Below are 13,774 nucleotides of genomic sequence, written 5' to 3' on the forward strand. Positions count from 1 at the left end.
TCTGTAAAGAGGATTAAGAAGAAGATGCTACTATTGGAGGGGATTTTTTGGGTTCTCCTATTCTTAATGAAGAACAGGGTGGATGTCAAGGAGTTGTTCCCAAAATATTTGAGGTATTTGGTTCCTTAATCCTTAGAGAAAGTAGCGAGGAGAATTGTGTTGATAGAGGTAATGGTGATGAATTGCTCATCTTGGAGTTTTACCTGAACTTAGGGTGTCACATAATGTTCATACCCTAGAGTTCAAGGTATTTTCTTCTGAACTCTTAGCTGGTGAGTTTAACACAACATATGCTCACCATAGGGTTGAATCATTCTCTTCGAGAGAATTCAGGCTGAGTTGTCGCTCTGCTTTGATGGAAGAACCAAATTTGTTCCTTATCATCTTCCCCGAAAACCTAAACCTAAGGGGGCCTAATATTTGCATCCCGACCTCACCAAATTTAGCAAGAACACGCCTTAGAGTTCAAAGTTTTTCTTGCATCCCTAAGAGAAGAGTTTTCCTTAGGTTTGTTTATGATTGATAGTGTTGCGCATTTGTATCTCAGCAGTTTTAGTTTTCAATGTACACAAACGTGATGGATAAGATGTTTATGAGAGGCACCATGACTGGGAAAACATTGCTCTCTAGTTATTTTGAATTGTATATCTTTAAGGTTGAGTTACAATGTTTATGAGAGTTGAAAAACTTTGGGTTTGGTCTTCTCAATTTGCCCTTGCAAGTATTGCTGCATCAAAGTGGTGTAATGGAAGATTAGAGAGTATGGAAGTTGCTAAGCATATCCATGCTAAAGCTTTGAAACATGGGTATGGTTGTACTCGTTGGACTAGCTTTGCACTCTCATCAGTTCATTAGAAGATTGGCAAGCTCCTTGTGGCGCATTCAATGCTCAATCTTACAATCATAAAGGTGAGATTTCCTGCAAAGTTATTTTGAATGGATATCTGTAATGATGTATGATTATAAGTGATTCAAGACTCTTCTCTCCTATACATGTTCATGGTTCTAGACCAAGTTGTTCTGAATATTAAGTTGAGCCAGTGCAAGCTTGGACCATGTGAACTGGTGCAAAAGATTAATGTCAATGGCTACAAATTGAATCTTCCTAGCCATATTTGCACTTCTGATTTTTTTTAATGTCAAGCATCTCATTCCATATCGTGGTGATACCTTTGACGACGAGCCACTGAATTCGAGAGCTATCTTTTGAGGAAGGGGGGGACTGATGCAACCCAGAATACTGTTCTCGAATATCTAGATAAAAGAAACATGCTTAGCGTTTACAAGAGGAACGCAGAACTGCAAAGTAGTCATTAAATCTGTCCTTTTATGTTTTTTATTTATTTTTTGAGTCATTTTATTTACTTTGGGGCATAAATAGTAATTTCTAGAGTGTTTTATTTTATTCACTTCAAGTCATTTTATTTATTAAGTCTTGTTTAGAGTTTTCTTATATAAGAGATGTACTCAAGCATAATGAAGCATCTTGTAATGGACTGTACTAAAAACCCTAGAGCAACCAATGCTCCTTTTTTCTCCGGTTTTTTTATTTTTCTCTAATTTAGGATCTTCCCTATCTTCTTCTTTGCTAAACCTTAGCTCCAAGCTACTAGGTCTGCACCATTTAATTTATTTTGGATACGGACAATGTGGATGTTTCATTTTAATTTGTCTATACTGTTATTCATAACTCCATGAGGTGGAATTATGGTGGCCCAAATAGGAAGAGATAGGATGATCCATTTAGCCGAAGAATTCTTGCCTTTATCCAAAATAGAATTACTATATATAGATGGAAAGTCAACTAGAAAGCCTGCCTTGTGGCCAAAAGTGCAACCAGTCTTCTGGACATAATATTTTGATATTTGTTGTGCATCATTTAATGAGGTTGCCTCTTTGTATATTCTGATATAAGATATACTCTCACTGCTAGTATTTGTTCTCATATAAATCACAAACAATTACTTGCTTTCACCAATTTATGCGAGAGGTTAAAAATCAGTAAAGCAAGAGATCAAGATCCTCAACAACTGATCAAAGGGAAGATATTTACTAAGTTATTTGCGAAGCTCTATGAAGATAAGGGAATCTGTGGATTGGAAAATGTTCTATACTCTACAGCAAACTGGTGTTACAAATAGGATGAGTCATTCTTTGTTGGACATGGTAAGGTCAATGATGTGCCAACCTCAAAATATCTTTTTGGGGCAATACAGTCCTCACTGAGGTATTTGTGCACGACAGAGTGTCATCGAATCCTATCCCTAAGATCCCATTGCGAGTTGTGGATGAGTAGGAAGCTGGATCTTTCCAATCCACATCTTTGGGTCAACCACGTATAGTTCACATCCCTTCTCAGTTGACTGGGATACTGGACATGCGGGTTATCGAGCACAATATATTAGATGTTTAGAGCACTCAAAAGGTTATGTGTTTTCTCAGGAACATAAAGCTGGAGGAATGAAGTAGATTTTATAGAAACAAATCCCCATACAGGAATTGCCCTCATTTGACTATTGAGTCTATGAGGAGCCTGAACATTAGATAGACATATGAGCTAATTCCTCCACCCAAGGAAAGCCTCACATGATTTCCTATTGAGAAATGGTGGGGCTTTCTTTATATAGACAAAGGTGTAGTTTGGGTATCTGATTTTGTTCGGATTTTGTTGTCATTTAAGTGGGAGTCATGGGCCCTATGAGACTTAGAGCAAGTTTTGCATGCCAACTGAGCAGGCTTGGTCAGGGTGCTCTATTTGATTTAGAGCAGGCTTGTTTGGTGGGATCTGTGGGTTATAAAGTGGGCTCAGAGAGTGGCTTTATACTTAAAGGGATCAAATAACTTTCACCTTACTTTGCAGCCTATATCTTAGCTGGTAGAGTCAGACTTGCACCTTGGGCCCCAGTGGATTACCTTCTCTGAAAGAGCGCAATGAGCTGACTGATCTTGTCATCTGAGGAGCCAAGGCATTTGTCACCTTGTGGATTGCGGGCTTGGTTGGTGGCGTTGCCTAGTCATCAATGCAAGAGCCAACACCTACCCTTTGTATAGCCCAATCGATTGCAATGCTCACATTTAGGTCTAGAGGTTGTACCCCAACTACGCTCACGTACCCTTCCTCGTCCGGGAGTAGGTGCTTCTTGAAAATTAGCCACAAAAGCCGGATTATGGATCTTAAAAGCCTTTCTCATTACTTCCTGCTCTTTTCTGCTTTTGGAAGGCGAGAATAGATAGAGGTGATCGATGGTAATTTCTCAATGGACATTACACTAGTACATACCATCTCATAGTCGTCATTAAGATCAGCTTGGAGGTAGAAAGTAGGCCTCTTCGCAACTTGTCGTTGCCATTCCAAAATGGCTTCTGGGCACTTATATGATGAGGACTCATAAAGTTTGAGTTCCTCCTAGAGAGCGATACACATGGGTAATATTATGTTTATGGAAAATTGCTCAAGTGTCCTTGGTTTCTTGGGCCACCTTAAGGAACAGCTCCTTTAAAGTGTCCCAAATTTCTTGGGCCGACTCAAGGAACAATAATCCACCTGGATTGCTTTCGTCAGTAGAATTGAGCATCCATGCTATAACAGGTGAATACTATGTTGTCTACTCTTCATACTTAGTCAGAAGGATGAGGGCACTTAGATGCTCCATCTTTATCTTTGATCTTCTATTTCTCTTTAAGTATCATCATGACAAAGTTCGCACATGTCAAAAGTTGTCCCCCTTCAACTTGATAGGAACAATTTTCATGGCCATGGAATTGTCTGAGGATAAATTCCTTTGATCTTCCTTTTAATGGATAAAATAACATCCTAGAACAAAATCTAATAAAAGAAGCATACCGAAAATGCTGTTGCAATTGGAGAACTGCTAAACACCTCTGATCGGTTTTGATTATTTAGAACAAAAATACGTGTATTTCATCATTGCAAACGATAAGGATCCCTCCAAACTTTAGATCTGGGATCTGGAAAAGCTGCCTTCAGGTATCGATCACTGCAAACCTGAAGCCATCTCTGAACTTCAGATCTGTAAAAAAAAAAAAAAAAAAAATGCCCTATACTGATACTGTTGCCATGTAAATTGTGTGGATCTCAAGAGTAGAAAAATAGTAGTTGTAAGATAGAAAAGGAGAACAAGAGCGAGAGAGAGAGAGAGAGAGAGAGAGAGAGAGAGACTGTTGAGGGACAACTAGGCCTGCCCATTTGTACTTATAGACAAAATAAATTACTGAGGACAACATAGTCGAATAGAAATTGCAATATAGAATAAATATAAAACATATGCATTACGTGGAGAGAGAAAGAGAGAAAGAGAGAGAGAGAGAGGGAGGGAGGGAGGGAGGGAGGGAGAGAGAGGAACTGGCTTTTCCCCTACACTTTATCTCTTGCTCTTATGGTTCACGATTGCGCTCATTGAAGGATTTGTGAGCTTCCACGTTGTTTGGACTTAGACTGTGGAATTGTTCCAATTGTTTTAATCGTTGCTGAACTCATCTACTCTAAATTATTGTTCCTCTCCAATTTGCTCGTAGAAAGGAGTGAAGAGAAGGAGTCTAGTTGTGGTTCTCCATTTCAAGTTGAAAAGAGATGGATCGCGTGCATAATGTATAATAACCGGTTCCTAGTTGTATGATTTGCTTTTGCTATAATCGTTGGAACTGTTTTTCCAACAATAATATTATCACTTGCTCATCCTAGAACCTATAATTCAAGAATCGTCTTCTCTCTCTCTCTCTCTCTCTCTCTCTCTCTCTCTCTCTCTCTCTCTCTCTCTCTCAGAAAAGATGATCTCTTATATTCTTTGTGCTTTCTGTTATTATGTCTTTGCTAGCTAGACCCATCACAAGATTTCAATGCATGCAGCTTACCACTTTTTCAATAGTCACTCTCAAAAGATGATTTCTTATATTCTTTGTGCTTTCTGTTATTATGTCTTTGCTAGCTAGACCCATCACAAGATTTCAATGCATGCAGCTGACCATTTTTCAATAGTTTCTAACACATGTTGCTTATTTCATGGTCACGGTGCTTATATTATTGCATTGTATCAGTTGGGTCGCCTTGCAAGAGGAAATGAAAGTTGATATGCGAAGGATATGGAAAAGGAACCTTGGGAGAGATGATAGATGCATTTCTGATCATGGGAAGGAGGTAACAATTGAGAACGAATATATATATAGGAAAATCCAAAAGCTTCTATTAAGTTTTAACACCAATAAATCAAGGATTGCTCCCTATATATATATATATATATATATAAGAGAAACCTAAAAAACGCCTATAGGCGAAGTGCTACAGTGTTTGCCTATGTCACGGACTTGCTATGTCGGTGACGGTTTATTGAACGGACCCACAACAGACGGCGCCGTCCGTTGCTGTTCCACGTAAATTTTTGGACCGTCACGGACCTAGTATGTCCGTGTCGTTACCCACCACGGACATGCTAGGTCCATGGCGGTCGAAAAATGAATGCCATCCGATTTTTTCAGACGGCGATTGGCCTATGGGCGAAATCACTATAGCATTTCGCCCATAGGCATTGCGTAGATGCTTCCTATATATATGTGTTTTTCGACCGCCACGGACATATATATATGGAAAAACCTAAGAAATGCATATAGGCGAAGTGCTACAGTGTTTTACCTCTGTCACGGACTTGCTATGTCTGTGGCAGTTTATTGAACGGACCTGCAACGGACAGCACCATCCGTTGCGATTCCGCGTGAATTTTTGGACTGTCATGGACCTAATATGTCTGTGACGGTACCTGCCAAGGACATGCTAGATTCGTGGCGGTCGAAAAACGCACACCATCCGATTTTTTTGGACGGCAATTGGCCTATGGGCAAAATCACCGTCCGAAAAAAATCGGGTGGCTATATATATATAGCATCTACGCAACACCTATGGGCAAAAATGAAAGTGTTTTTTTCCCATGGGCTCATCACCGTCCGAAAAAAACGAGTGGTGTGCGTTTTTTGACCGCCATAGACATAACAAGTCCGTGGTGGTGGCGAAACACTATAGCATTTCGCCTATAGGTGTTTTTAGGTTTTTCCTATATATATATATATATATATATATATATATATATATATATATATATATATATATATAACGCCATATGCCTCAAACCATGCTCTACAAGAATGAGCGCGTCCCCTTAGAATAGGAATATTCACCTTTTAGCTATAATGTTGCTCAACCTTGTCAACCAGTTCTTGAAAGTCATTCCTCTGTAACACCATATGCCTCAAACCATGCTCTATAAGAATGAGCACGTCCCCTTAGAATAGTAATATTCACCTTTTTAGCTATCATGTTACTCAACCTTGTCAACCAGTTCTTGAAAGTCATTCCTCATAAGCTACCTATTAGTGTGGGGTCTCACAATATTTCACAAATGGAGTTAGTGCAAGGTTCCATGAATTAGACCATTGTAGTTATTGGCAGAGGTAACCCTCTTCCTTGAGCTTTTGTCAATGCATTCCTTGAAGTTATTCAAATTTTGAGATGCCATTTCACTGTTTCAATAAAGAAAATATATCTGCAAGTAGCAAAATTAAAAGCTAAGGATATATTCTATGCAATTCCAACCTCCCAAAATATTTGCGTAAGTTAATTTGGTTAAGCCTTCACTTGCAAATTCCTCTGCCAGAATAAATAAACTGAGGAAGAGCAAGAATCCCCACCGAAGGCCTCTTGAGTGAAAATAGATAATGCTACCTTACTTAGAAATGTGATAGCATTGCTTCCGTATAAAGATAGTTCATGGAGACAATACATGAAACAGCATAACATAGCACCATTGTAATGAACAAACCAAAATTCAGGCTTTCAATATGTAGAATACTGGACTAAGTAGTGGTTAACCTAATGTTCTATTAGAGAATTTTGAGTTGCTCAGCTTGCTTAGTGTCTCCTCCCATCTTATTCAGGTATGATGATTGATATTATTTTTGTAACAATGAATTATTTAGGAGTATGTTGTTAATAGACCTATGAGATAGATTGGGGGAGAGAGAGAGAGATAGACTGAGCGAATGGGTGAGAGAGAGAGCAATAACAGTGCCCAAAGGAGCTTAAAGACATTGACCTAAAGGGAGGTAGTGCCCTAGAGAGAGAAAGATCTAGAGATGGAGAGATTGGGGGTTAGAGAGAGACCGTCAAGAGAATATTATGAAACCAGGGAGAGAGAGATTGACCAAGAGAGTGTGAGTGCCTTGGAGAGAGAGACAAGGAGTCCGAGAGAGAGGGGGGAGGGAGACTCAGAGAGTGATTGAGAGATTGGAGGTTAGGAGATTGATTTGACAGGAGTGTTGGGGGCCTAGAGAGAGAGAGAAAGAGAAAAATCGAGATTGGGGGCCTAGAGAGAAAGAGCCCGAGAGTTGGGATCCTAGTGTGAGAGAGAGAGAAAGAGAGAGACTATAAGAGAAATAGAGTGAGAGGAGGCTAGATAGAGCGATAGGAGATGCCCTAGAGAGAGAATAGAGAGGGGGAGGGAGAAGAGATGAAGCCCTTACCATGAGGTAACAGGCTTAATGTGATCGTTAGTTTTTTGGCCTTGTGCGATCTTGAGGTTCTCTTTTTTGCTCCTTCCAACTCATCGGGCTTACAAGAGAGGGTTGAAGGAGGTTTCACAGGAGAAGAAGAGGGGTGTAAAGAGGTATAGGGAGGAGCTTGTGGGTAGAGAATGAGATGGAGAGGAGAAGGGGACAGAGAGGGGAGAGAGAGGAGGTGTAAAGAGGGAGGAGAGAAGGATGGGAAGAATCCATGTAGAGAGAGAGAGAGAAAGAGAGAAAGGGAGGAGAAGCAAATAAATGAAACAGGGGTGAATAGCAAACTAAACAAAAAAATGGATCTCCACCATCCATTCCTAGAATTTGAATGGACGACGAGGAGTCCATTAGCATAATGGAGGCCACAAATGCGAGAAAGATGGATAATGATTCTATGACCATTCTATTTCACAGTAAGGCCAGATGACCCCGATCAAAGCAGGAGACGATTTGGATGGGCAACAACGGTCGACGCATTTCACCTACGCACTGTCTGTTGTTATTATTTGGAGCATCTAGATGAGATCTACGTGTTCCAAATTTGGGGCCATTGGGTCCCTACTTTTTTCGGAAAAATAATTTGCTAATACGCAATTCTGGCTGCATGTCGTATTCTCCTTCAATCTGAGCTGTCTAGCCAATATTGTGCTATAGGCCCGTGGGCTCATGATCTTTTTCCCTACATGCTCATACACACACACACACACACACACACATAGTAGGAGCATAATTATACATATGTTTCTAACTGAATCACCTGTTTTTTGCCATATCATTTTTTTTTTGTTATTTAATAATTTATTTGTTTATTATAGGCTAGGTTTCCATTTTTGGATGAAGATGTCATGGAGTTGCTATTGGGAATTCCATTGTGGGAAGTGGCAGAACTTGGTCAGCCTAGTGGAGTGGGAGATAAGAAGATTCTGAGACAGGTGACTTCTCTTGATGTGTAAAAGATGGATTCTTAGATCAACTGCCCTTTTTTTGGGAGTTGGTTGTTTTTTATTTTTCTTGCTTGAAATAATTGTGAAGGAGTCACTGGTTTTTTGCACTTTTGAGAGAGAGAGAGAGAGAGAGAGGCTCTACAACCTCAGGCTCTTTAAACATCAGTTCTTTTTGTGTGTGGCATGGCTCAGTTTGCAGCAAAATATTGATTGAGTCTCTCTCTCTCTCTCTCTCTCTCTCTCTCTCTCTCTCTCTCACACACACACACACACACACACACACCTAATGGTATATTTTGTTAAGGTAGTGAAGGATAGGCATTATATGCAGTTTGTGAGCTTGTTGAACAGTTAGTATGATTCTTTTTTCCTAGATTCCAATACATTGCGTGTTAATTGCCATTGAATGTGTTTATATGCTCCAACTCCATGAAGGTTGCAAGGCTGCTGGGATTGGAAGGAGCTGCTGTCCTCCCAAAGAGAGCAATCCAGGTTCTCTCTCTCTCTCTCTCTCTCTCTCTCTCTCTCTCTCTCTCTCTCTCTCTCTCTCTCTCTCTCTCTCTCTCTCTCTCTCTCTCTCTCTCTCTCTCTCTCTCTCTCTCTCTCTCTCTCTCTCTCTCTCTCTCTCTCTCTCGTGGCATTGTTCTTGCCTTCATTCAAGGTCTGTTTTGATGTTTTCTTGCTAGAATTTTGTTGCAACTTGCAATCTTTCTGTGTGTATGTATCCGTGTGTGTGACATTGTATGTGCCTTCATTCAAGATATGTTTTGATTGTGTTTTTTTTTTTTTTTTGACAAATCAGCACATCATTTACTAATCAGTAAAGGAATACAGTATGGAATAGAAAGAAATAGTCAATACAGCAACCTTCAAAAGACACTGATGAAGATCTCTACTCTTCCAACCTCTTGCTTCTCTATAGTTCATCTGCATCGTCATTCACTTCTCTGTAAACGTGCTTAGAAGAAAATGTCAATCTCTTGCATATATTCATGATCTCAAACCAAAATTGATCTTAATTTCCAAGGCACTCTTTGTTCTTGTACACCACTTAATAGCATTAATGGAGTACCCCTCCACCAAAATTGGCTTATTCATCTGCCGGTCTTTAATTATTTCCAATTATATCATCTCAGCATCACAAGCAGTAGAATGTTCACACAGGCCAGAGTCTGCTATCAATAACTTCCCTAAATGATCTCTCACTAAGCTGTCCAATTCTACTTATCAAATTCAACTTAACCGCACCCTGCATGTCACACACTCAATGGGCTATGTTTGGAAGATGTTAATCTGACAATGTCAAATCTATTAACCAAGATTTTTATTTAGAGATGGCCCAACACTCCTTTGTTCCAAGCACCTAAACTGACAGTCTCCATAATCCTATTCTGCAACTTGTTTATCTCCATTACACTCCCCTCAAAGACCTTCTATTTCCCTTTTTCCAATTGGGTTGGTATTGCGTCCGCATGCTGTGGATGCTCAAAAGGTGCACAGGCACCTTTTGATGGTTCAGATTGAACCATGCTCATCTAAGGTCCAATAATGAATCTCGTTTTTTATTTTTTATTTAAAAATAAAAATTTATTTTGAATAAAAAATAGGGAATATATCTCTATACACCCTAATTTAGTGTATCCTTTCTTTATAGACCCTCAAATTTGAAGTCTATCTGGCGGCATTAACTTTTCTAACCTATCTTCTAACCCCTTAGTTTATATTAATCCGAACATTTTGCTTTTTGTGACTTTTTTTGCTCTAAACAAATATATGGACATCCACACCCAACATCTCTCCATACCTCATTTCACTCGTTTTCCCGGCCATTTCCCTCTTTGCTCTCTCACACTCAATACCCTGCGCCCCTCCTCCGTCTCTCTTCCCCCCCCCCCCCAAACCCCTCTCTCTCTCTCTCTCTCTCTCACCCAACCCCTCTCGCTCTACAACTTCTCTCTCTAGTTTCCCTCCATGCTGCTGTTGATTTTTTCACTTCACAAGTTTTTGCTCTCTCTACTGCTTCTCTCTTTTGGTGGTGGTGGTGGTGGTTGAGGGAGGTGGCTCTGTTATGTGGGTTTCTACTTTCTTCAGTTGTTGGGATTGGGCTCTTTCTCGCTTTGTGGGGTCGGTTCTCGCTCTTACTGGTTTTCGATGAATCTTTCTCTCCATCTGCCTGTCCTCCCTTCCATTGTAAGCTTTGTGGTCACTCTCTCTCATCTATCTTGCTCATCTGGGGTTTTCTCTCTACTGCTTCGCTCTCTTGTGCTCTATTAGGACAAGCTCTACTACTTTGTTTTCAGTTCTCTGGATTTTATCTCTCGAAATTTTGTAGTTCCTCTCTCCTTGCTTTTCTCTGCGTTTTCATCCTCCCGCCTCTCTTTAGGTTTTTTCCTCTCTTTCTCTCTCCTCACTCTCTCGCTAAGACCTAACTGATATATTTCTCTCTAAAGAAGGGGGCTAATCATTGAGCGTGCTTGGCTGGTGCTTACAGAAGTTTTTGGGAGAGGAGAGGGTGTGAAAGAGAGGACTGACGCAGAGAGAGGTTGGGTGTGGATGCCTTTCGAGTGTTTGTTTAGGGCAAACGAACATCACAAGGAGCAAAACCTGTAGGTTAATAGGGCTCAGGGGGTTACAAGATAGGTTTCTAGAAAAGTTTATGCTGCTAGATAGACTTCAGATTTGAGGGTCTACTAAGAAGGCATACACCTATAGAGATATTTTCCCAAAAAAGTACTATTCAAAATAAATTTAGATGTATTTTGGTCATTTTTTATTTAAACTATTTTTTAATCATTTTTATTTAGTTACCTTTATAAAAATACACGTACACTCCAAAATTTAGATATCGTATTTAAATAAAAAATAAAATATCAGACTAATTTTGGGCCGTTGGATATGGCCATATGAGATCTCAACCATTGGAAGTGTGTTTGTGCACCCTTCCTCCCGTCCACATGATGCGGACATGATACTTTTCCTTTCCAAATTTCCTGTAATATGGTAGCTCTAAACGCTTTTCACACCACCCTTCCAATCGTAGATAATAAACACAAGCTAAAATGATCAATATTATTTGTAGCTGATCTTGGGCAACAAAAGTGAAAAATCAACTTCTTCAACACCTACATCCGGACTGCATGTTAAATTGTAATGTAAAAACAAATGATCAACCGACTCTTCGTCTTGCTTAAAAAAAACCGCAAGCACTTAAATAAAACCGCAAGCACTAACAATTAGTTGTCCCCCCTTTTCTCAAAGAATCAGCTATAAGAGATCTCGCCAAAGACAAGATCCATAAGTCATTGAATGTGGAATTCGCCATCTTCAAATCTTCTTAATATTATCTTAAGTCCATCTAAATATATCATGATGAACTGATTTAGGAATCGAAAAGATAAATCTCCATCTTGTGTTAACTCCCCTACCCATTCTTCCTTCCTGAGTGGTGAAAAAATAGATCCATGATAGTCGCTGCAACATATAAGAATACTGTGAAATAATATTATCTGATACCCTGTTGTACGTGCACTCAACATTCCACAACTTTAATAACCATTACCCCCATCTATGTCACTACCCAAGCTGAATTGGTTCACCGCTTCAGAGAAAATTTGTTTTGATATTTTGTTGCTAGAGTTTCATTGCAACAAGAACTCTCTCTCTCTCACACAGATTTGTTGGCCCTTCATTTAAGGTCTGTTTTGATGTTTTCTTTCTAGAATGTCATTGGAACATGAGAAATCTCTCTCTCTCTCTCTCTCTCTCTCTCTCTCTCTCCACAATTTATGTGACGTGGTTGTTGATATAACAGTTCGGTTCAAGAATCGCAAGAGAGTCTAACCGAAAGAACTATGGGAGCAACCGTGCAGCAAATCAGGCATCTGCTGGTGGAGCAGTAATCCACTCTTTGTTAAGACACCACGAAAATCATTAAAATTCATGGCACCATTTTGTATTATTATTCTGTCACAAAGTTGTGATCTTGTTCTTTTTGTCTTCGTTTTTCTTTTCTTTTTTTATAGAGAGAGAGGCATAAAAATCTTGTTGGAGAGTAAAAACAATTGCTGTGGAAAATGTAAAAGTAAAGGTTGAGAAGACAACCAAAATGTTTCTTTCCTCACGTTAGTCTGGCACTGTAATGCTTACTCTTTCAAAACCAAGAATAGGATCTTCAATGGCTTGGGAATTCCAAGTCAATTGGTCTGAGTCTAATGATTCTTAATTGGGATCGTTGTGTGTATTTATGTATGGACATTAGGAGGATTTATTATATCCAAGAGAGCTATTATTTCACATTCCAACAAAGGTATGGCTTGATAAGTTTCTCAATAATTATTTGAAATTGACTAAGAATGATGGCACATTGGAAATTAGATCAAAATAATAGTGTGATGTTAAATCGTTCTAATCATTCTTGAAAAAACTAAGCGATCTAACCGGTAATTGCCTCGTTAGATCAGAGCCGGCCACTGTCTGGTTTCAGTTTTGGCCGGTTTTGATGACTGGTTTGGTATTTAAAAAAAAAAATCAAATATATATTTAATCTCAAAAATAATGGATTTAGTTTGTATTGTATTTTTTAATATATTTTTTATCATTATCCCAAAGAATGAAAATTATTTTGGTCATTAATACTTATTTTTACATTTTTTTATTTTTTTTTTAGAAAATTTTAAAAATACCCTTAGGTACAAATTGATTCTTTAAAATTCATTTTTTTCATTAATTCTCAATTTCATTTGAACGTGCTTTGTTTAATAGTTTTTTAATTATACTTTTCATATTTTATTAAAAAAATTTCTAATCTTTTTTATTTTTTCAACACTTATTTGAATGTCAAGATTTTATCGGTTAGAACCGGTGAATCAATTGGTTAACCGATTAGGCTAGTTGAACCATTTTTGGGCCAATGTATTGTTAACCACCATTCCAGTACAATTTTTCCAACACTAGTTCCAACTACTCTTGCGTGTGATTTGATAATCCTGCTGGAGATAAAAACAAATTAAACTTAGGAGAATCGACGATTCTAGGGTTCTTCCAATCAAATTTCATTGCCCACGAATTTTGAGCCGACTCGGGCAATTGTGAGTCGGGTTTGTGATATTCTAAAAGGCGAAGTTTGATTTGCTTCTATTATTTTGAATTTCTTTCTTTCTTTGCTTTGCTGCCCATTGAGTTTATTGCTTCTATTATTTTGAATTTCTTTCTTTCTTTGCTTTGCTGCCCATTGAGTTTAAAGTTAAAAGATTCTATACTCCTATAGG

At 38.8% G+C, this 13,774-nt stretch overlaps 1 protein-coding gene across 10 annotated transcripts in view; it reads left to right on the forward strand.

Moving 5' to 3' along the window:
- The window catches only part of LOC18435778 (Asparagine synthase family protein), a 36,631-nt gene extending 23,819 nt beyond the window's left edge, over positions 1-12,812 (forward strand). For 7 of the 10 annotated variants that reach the window (XR_016042518.1, XR_016042516.1, XR_016042517.1 and 4 more), the window contains exons 11-14: positions 5,056-5,155; positions 8,379-8,495; positions 8,943-8,999; positions 12,319-12,812. Coding sequence is in view for 1 of the 10 variants with exons in the window: in XM_088849448.1 (XP_088705574.1) it covers positions 5,056-5,155; positions 8,379-8,495; positions 8,943-8,999; positions 12,319-12,441 (397 nt within the window). In the remaining 9 variants the exon portion in view is untranslated. Of the gene's footprint in view, positions 1-5,055; positions 5,156-8,378; positions 8,496-8,942; positions 9,000-12,318 lie in introns of those variants that run through there. The other 3 variants (XR_016042510.1, XR_016042513.1, XR_016042509.1) reach the window with 2 other exon arrangements.
- Positions 12,813-13,774: the final 962 nt, after the last annotated feature.

The sequence above is a fragment of the Amborella trichopoda genome, chromosome 10 (assembly GCF_054954075.1).
Source record: "Amborella trichopoda isolate Santa Cruz 75 chromosome 10, AtrichopodaSantaCruz75HAP2 v2.0, whole genome shotgun sequence".
In the NCBI taxonomy this organism is placed as follows: Eukaryota; Viridiplantae; Streptophyta; class Magnoliopsida; order Amborellales; family Amborellaceae; genus Amborella; species Amborella trichopoda.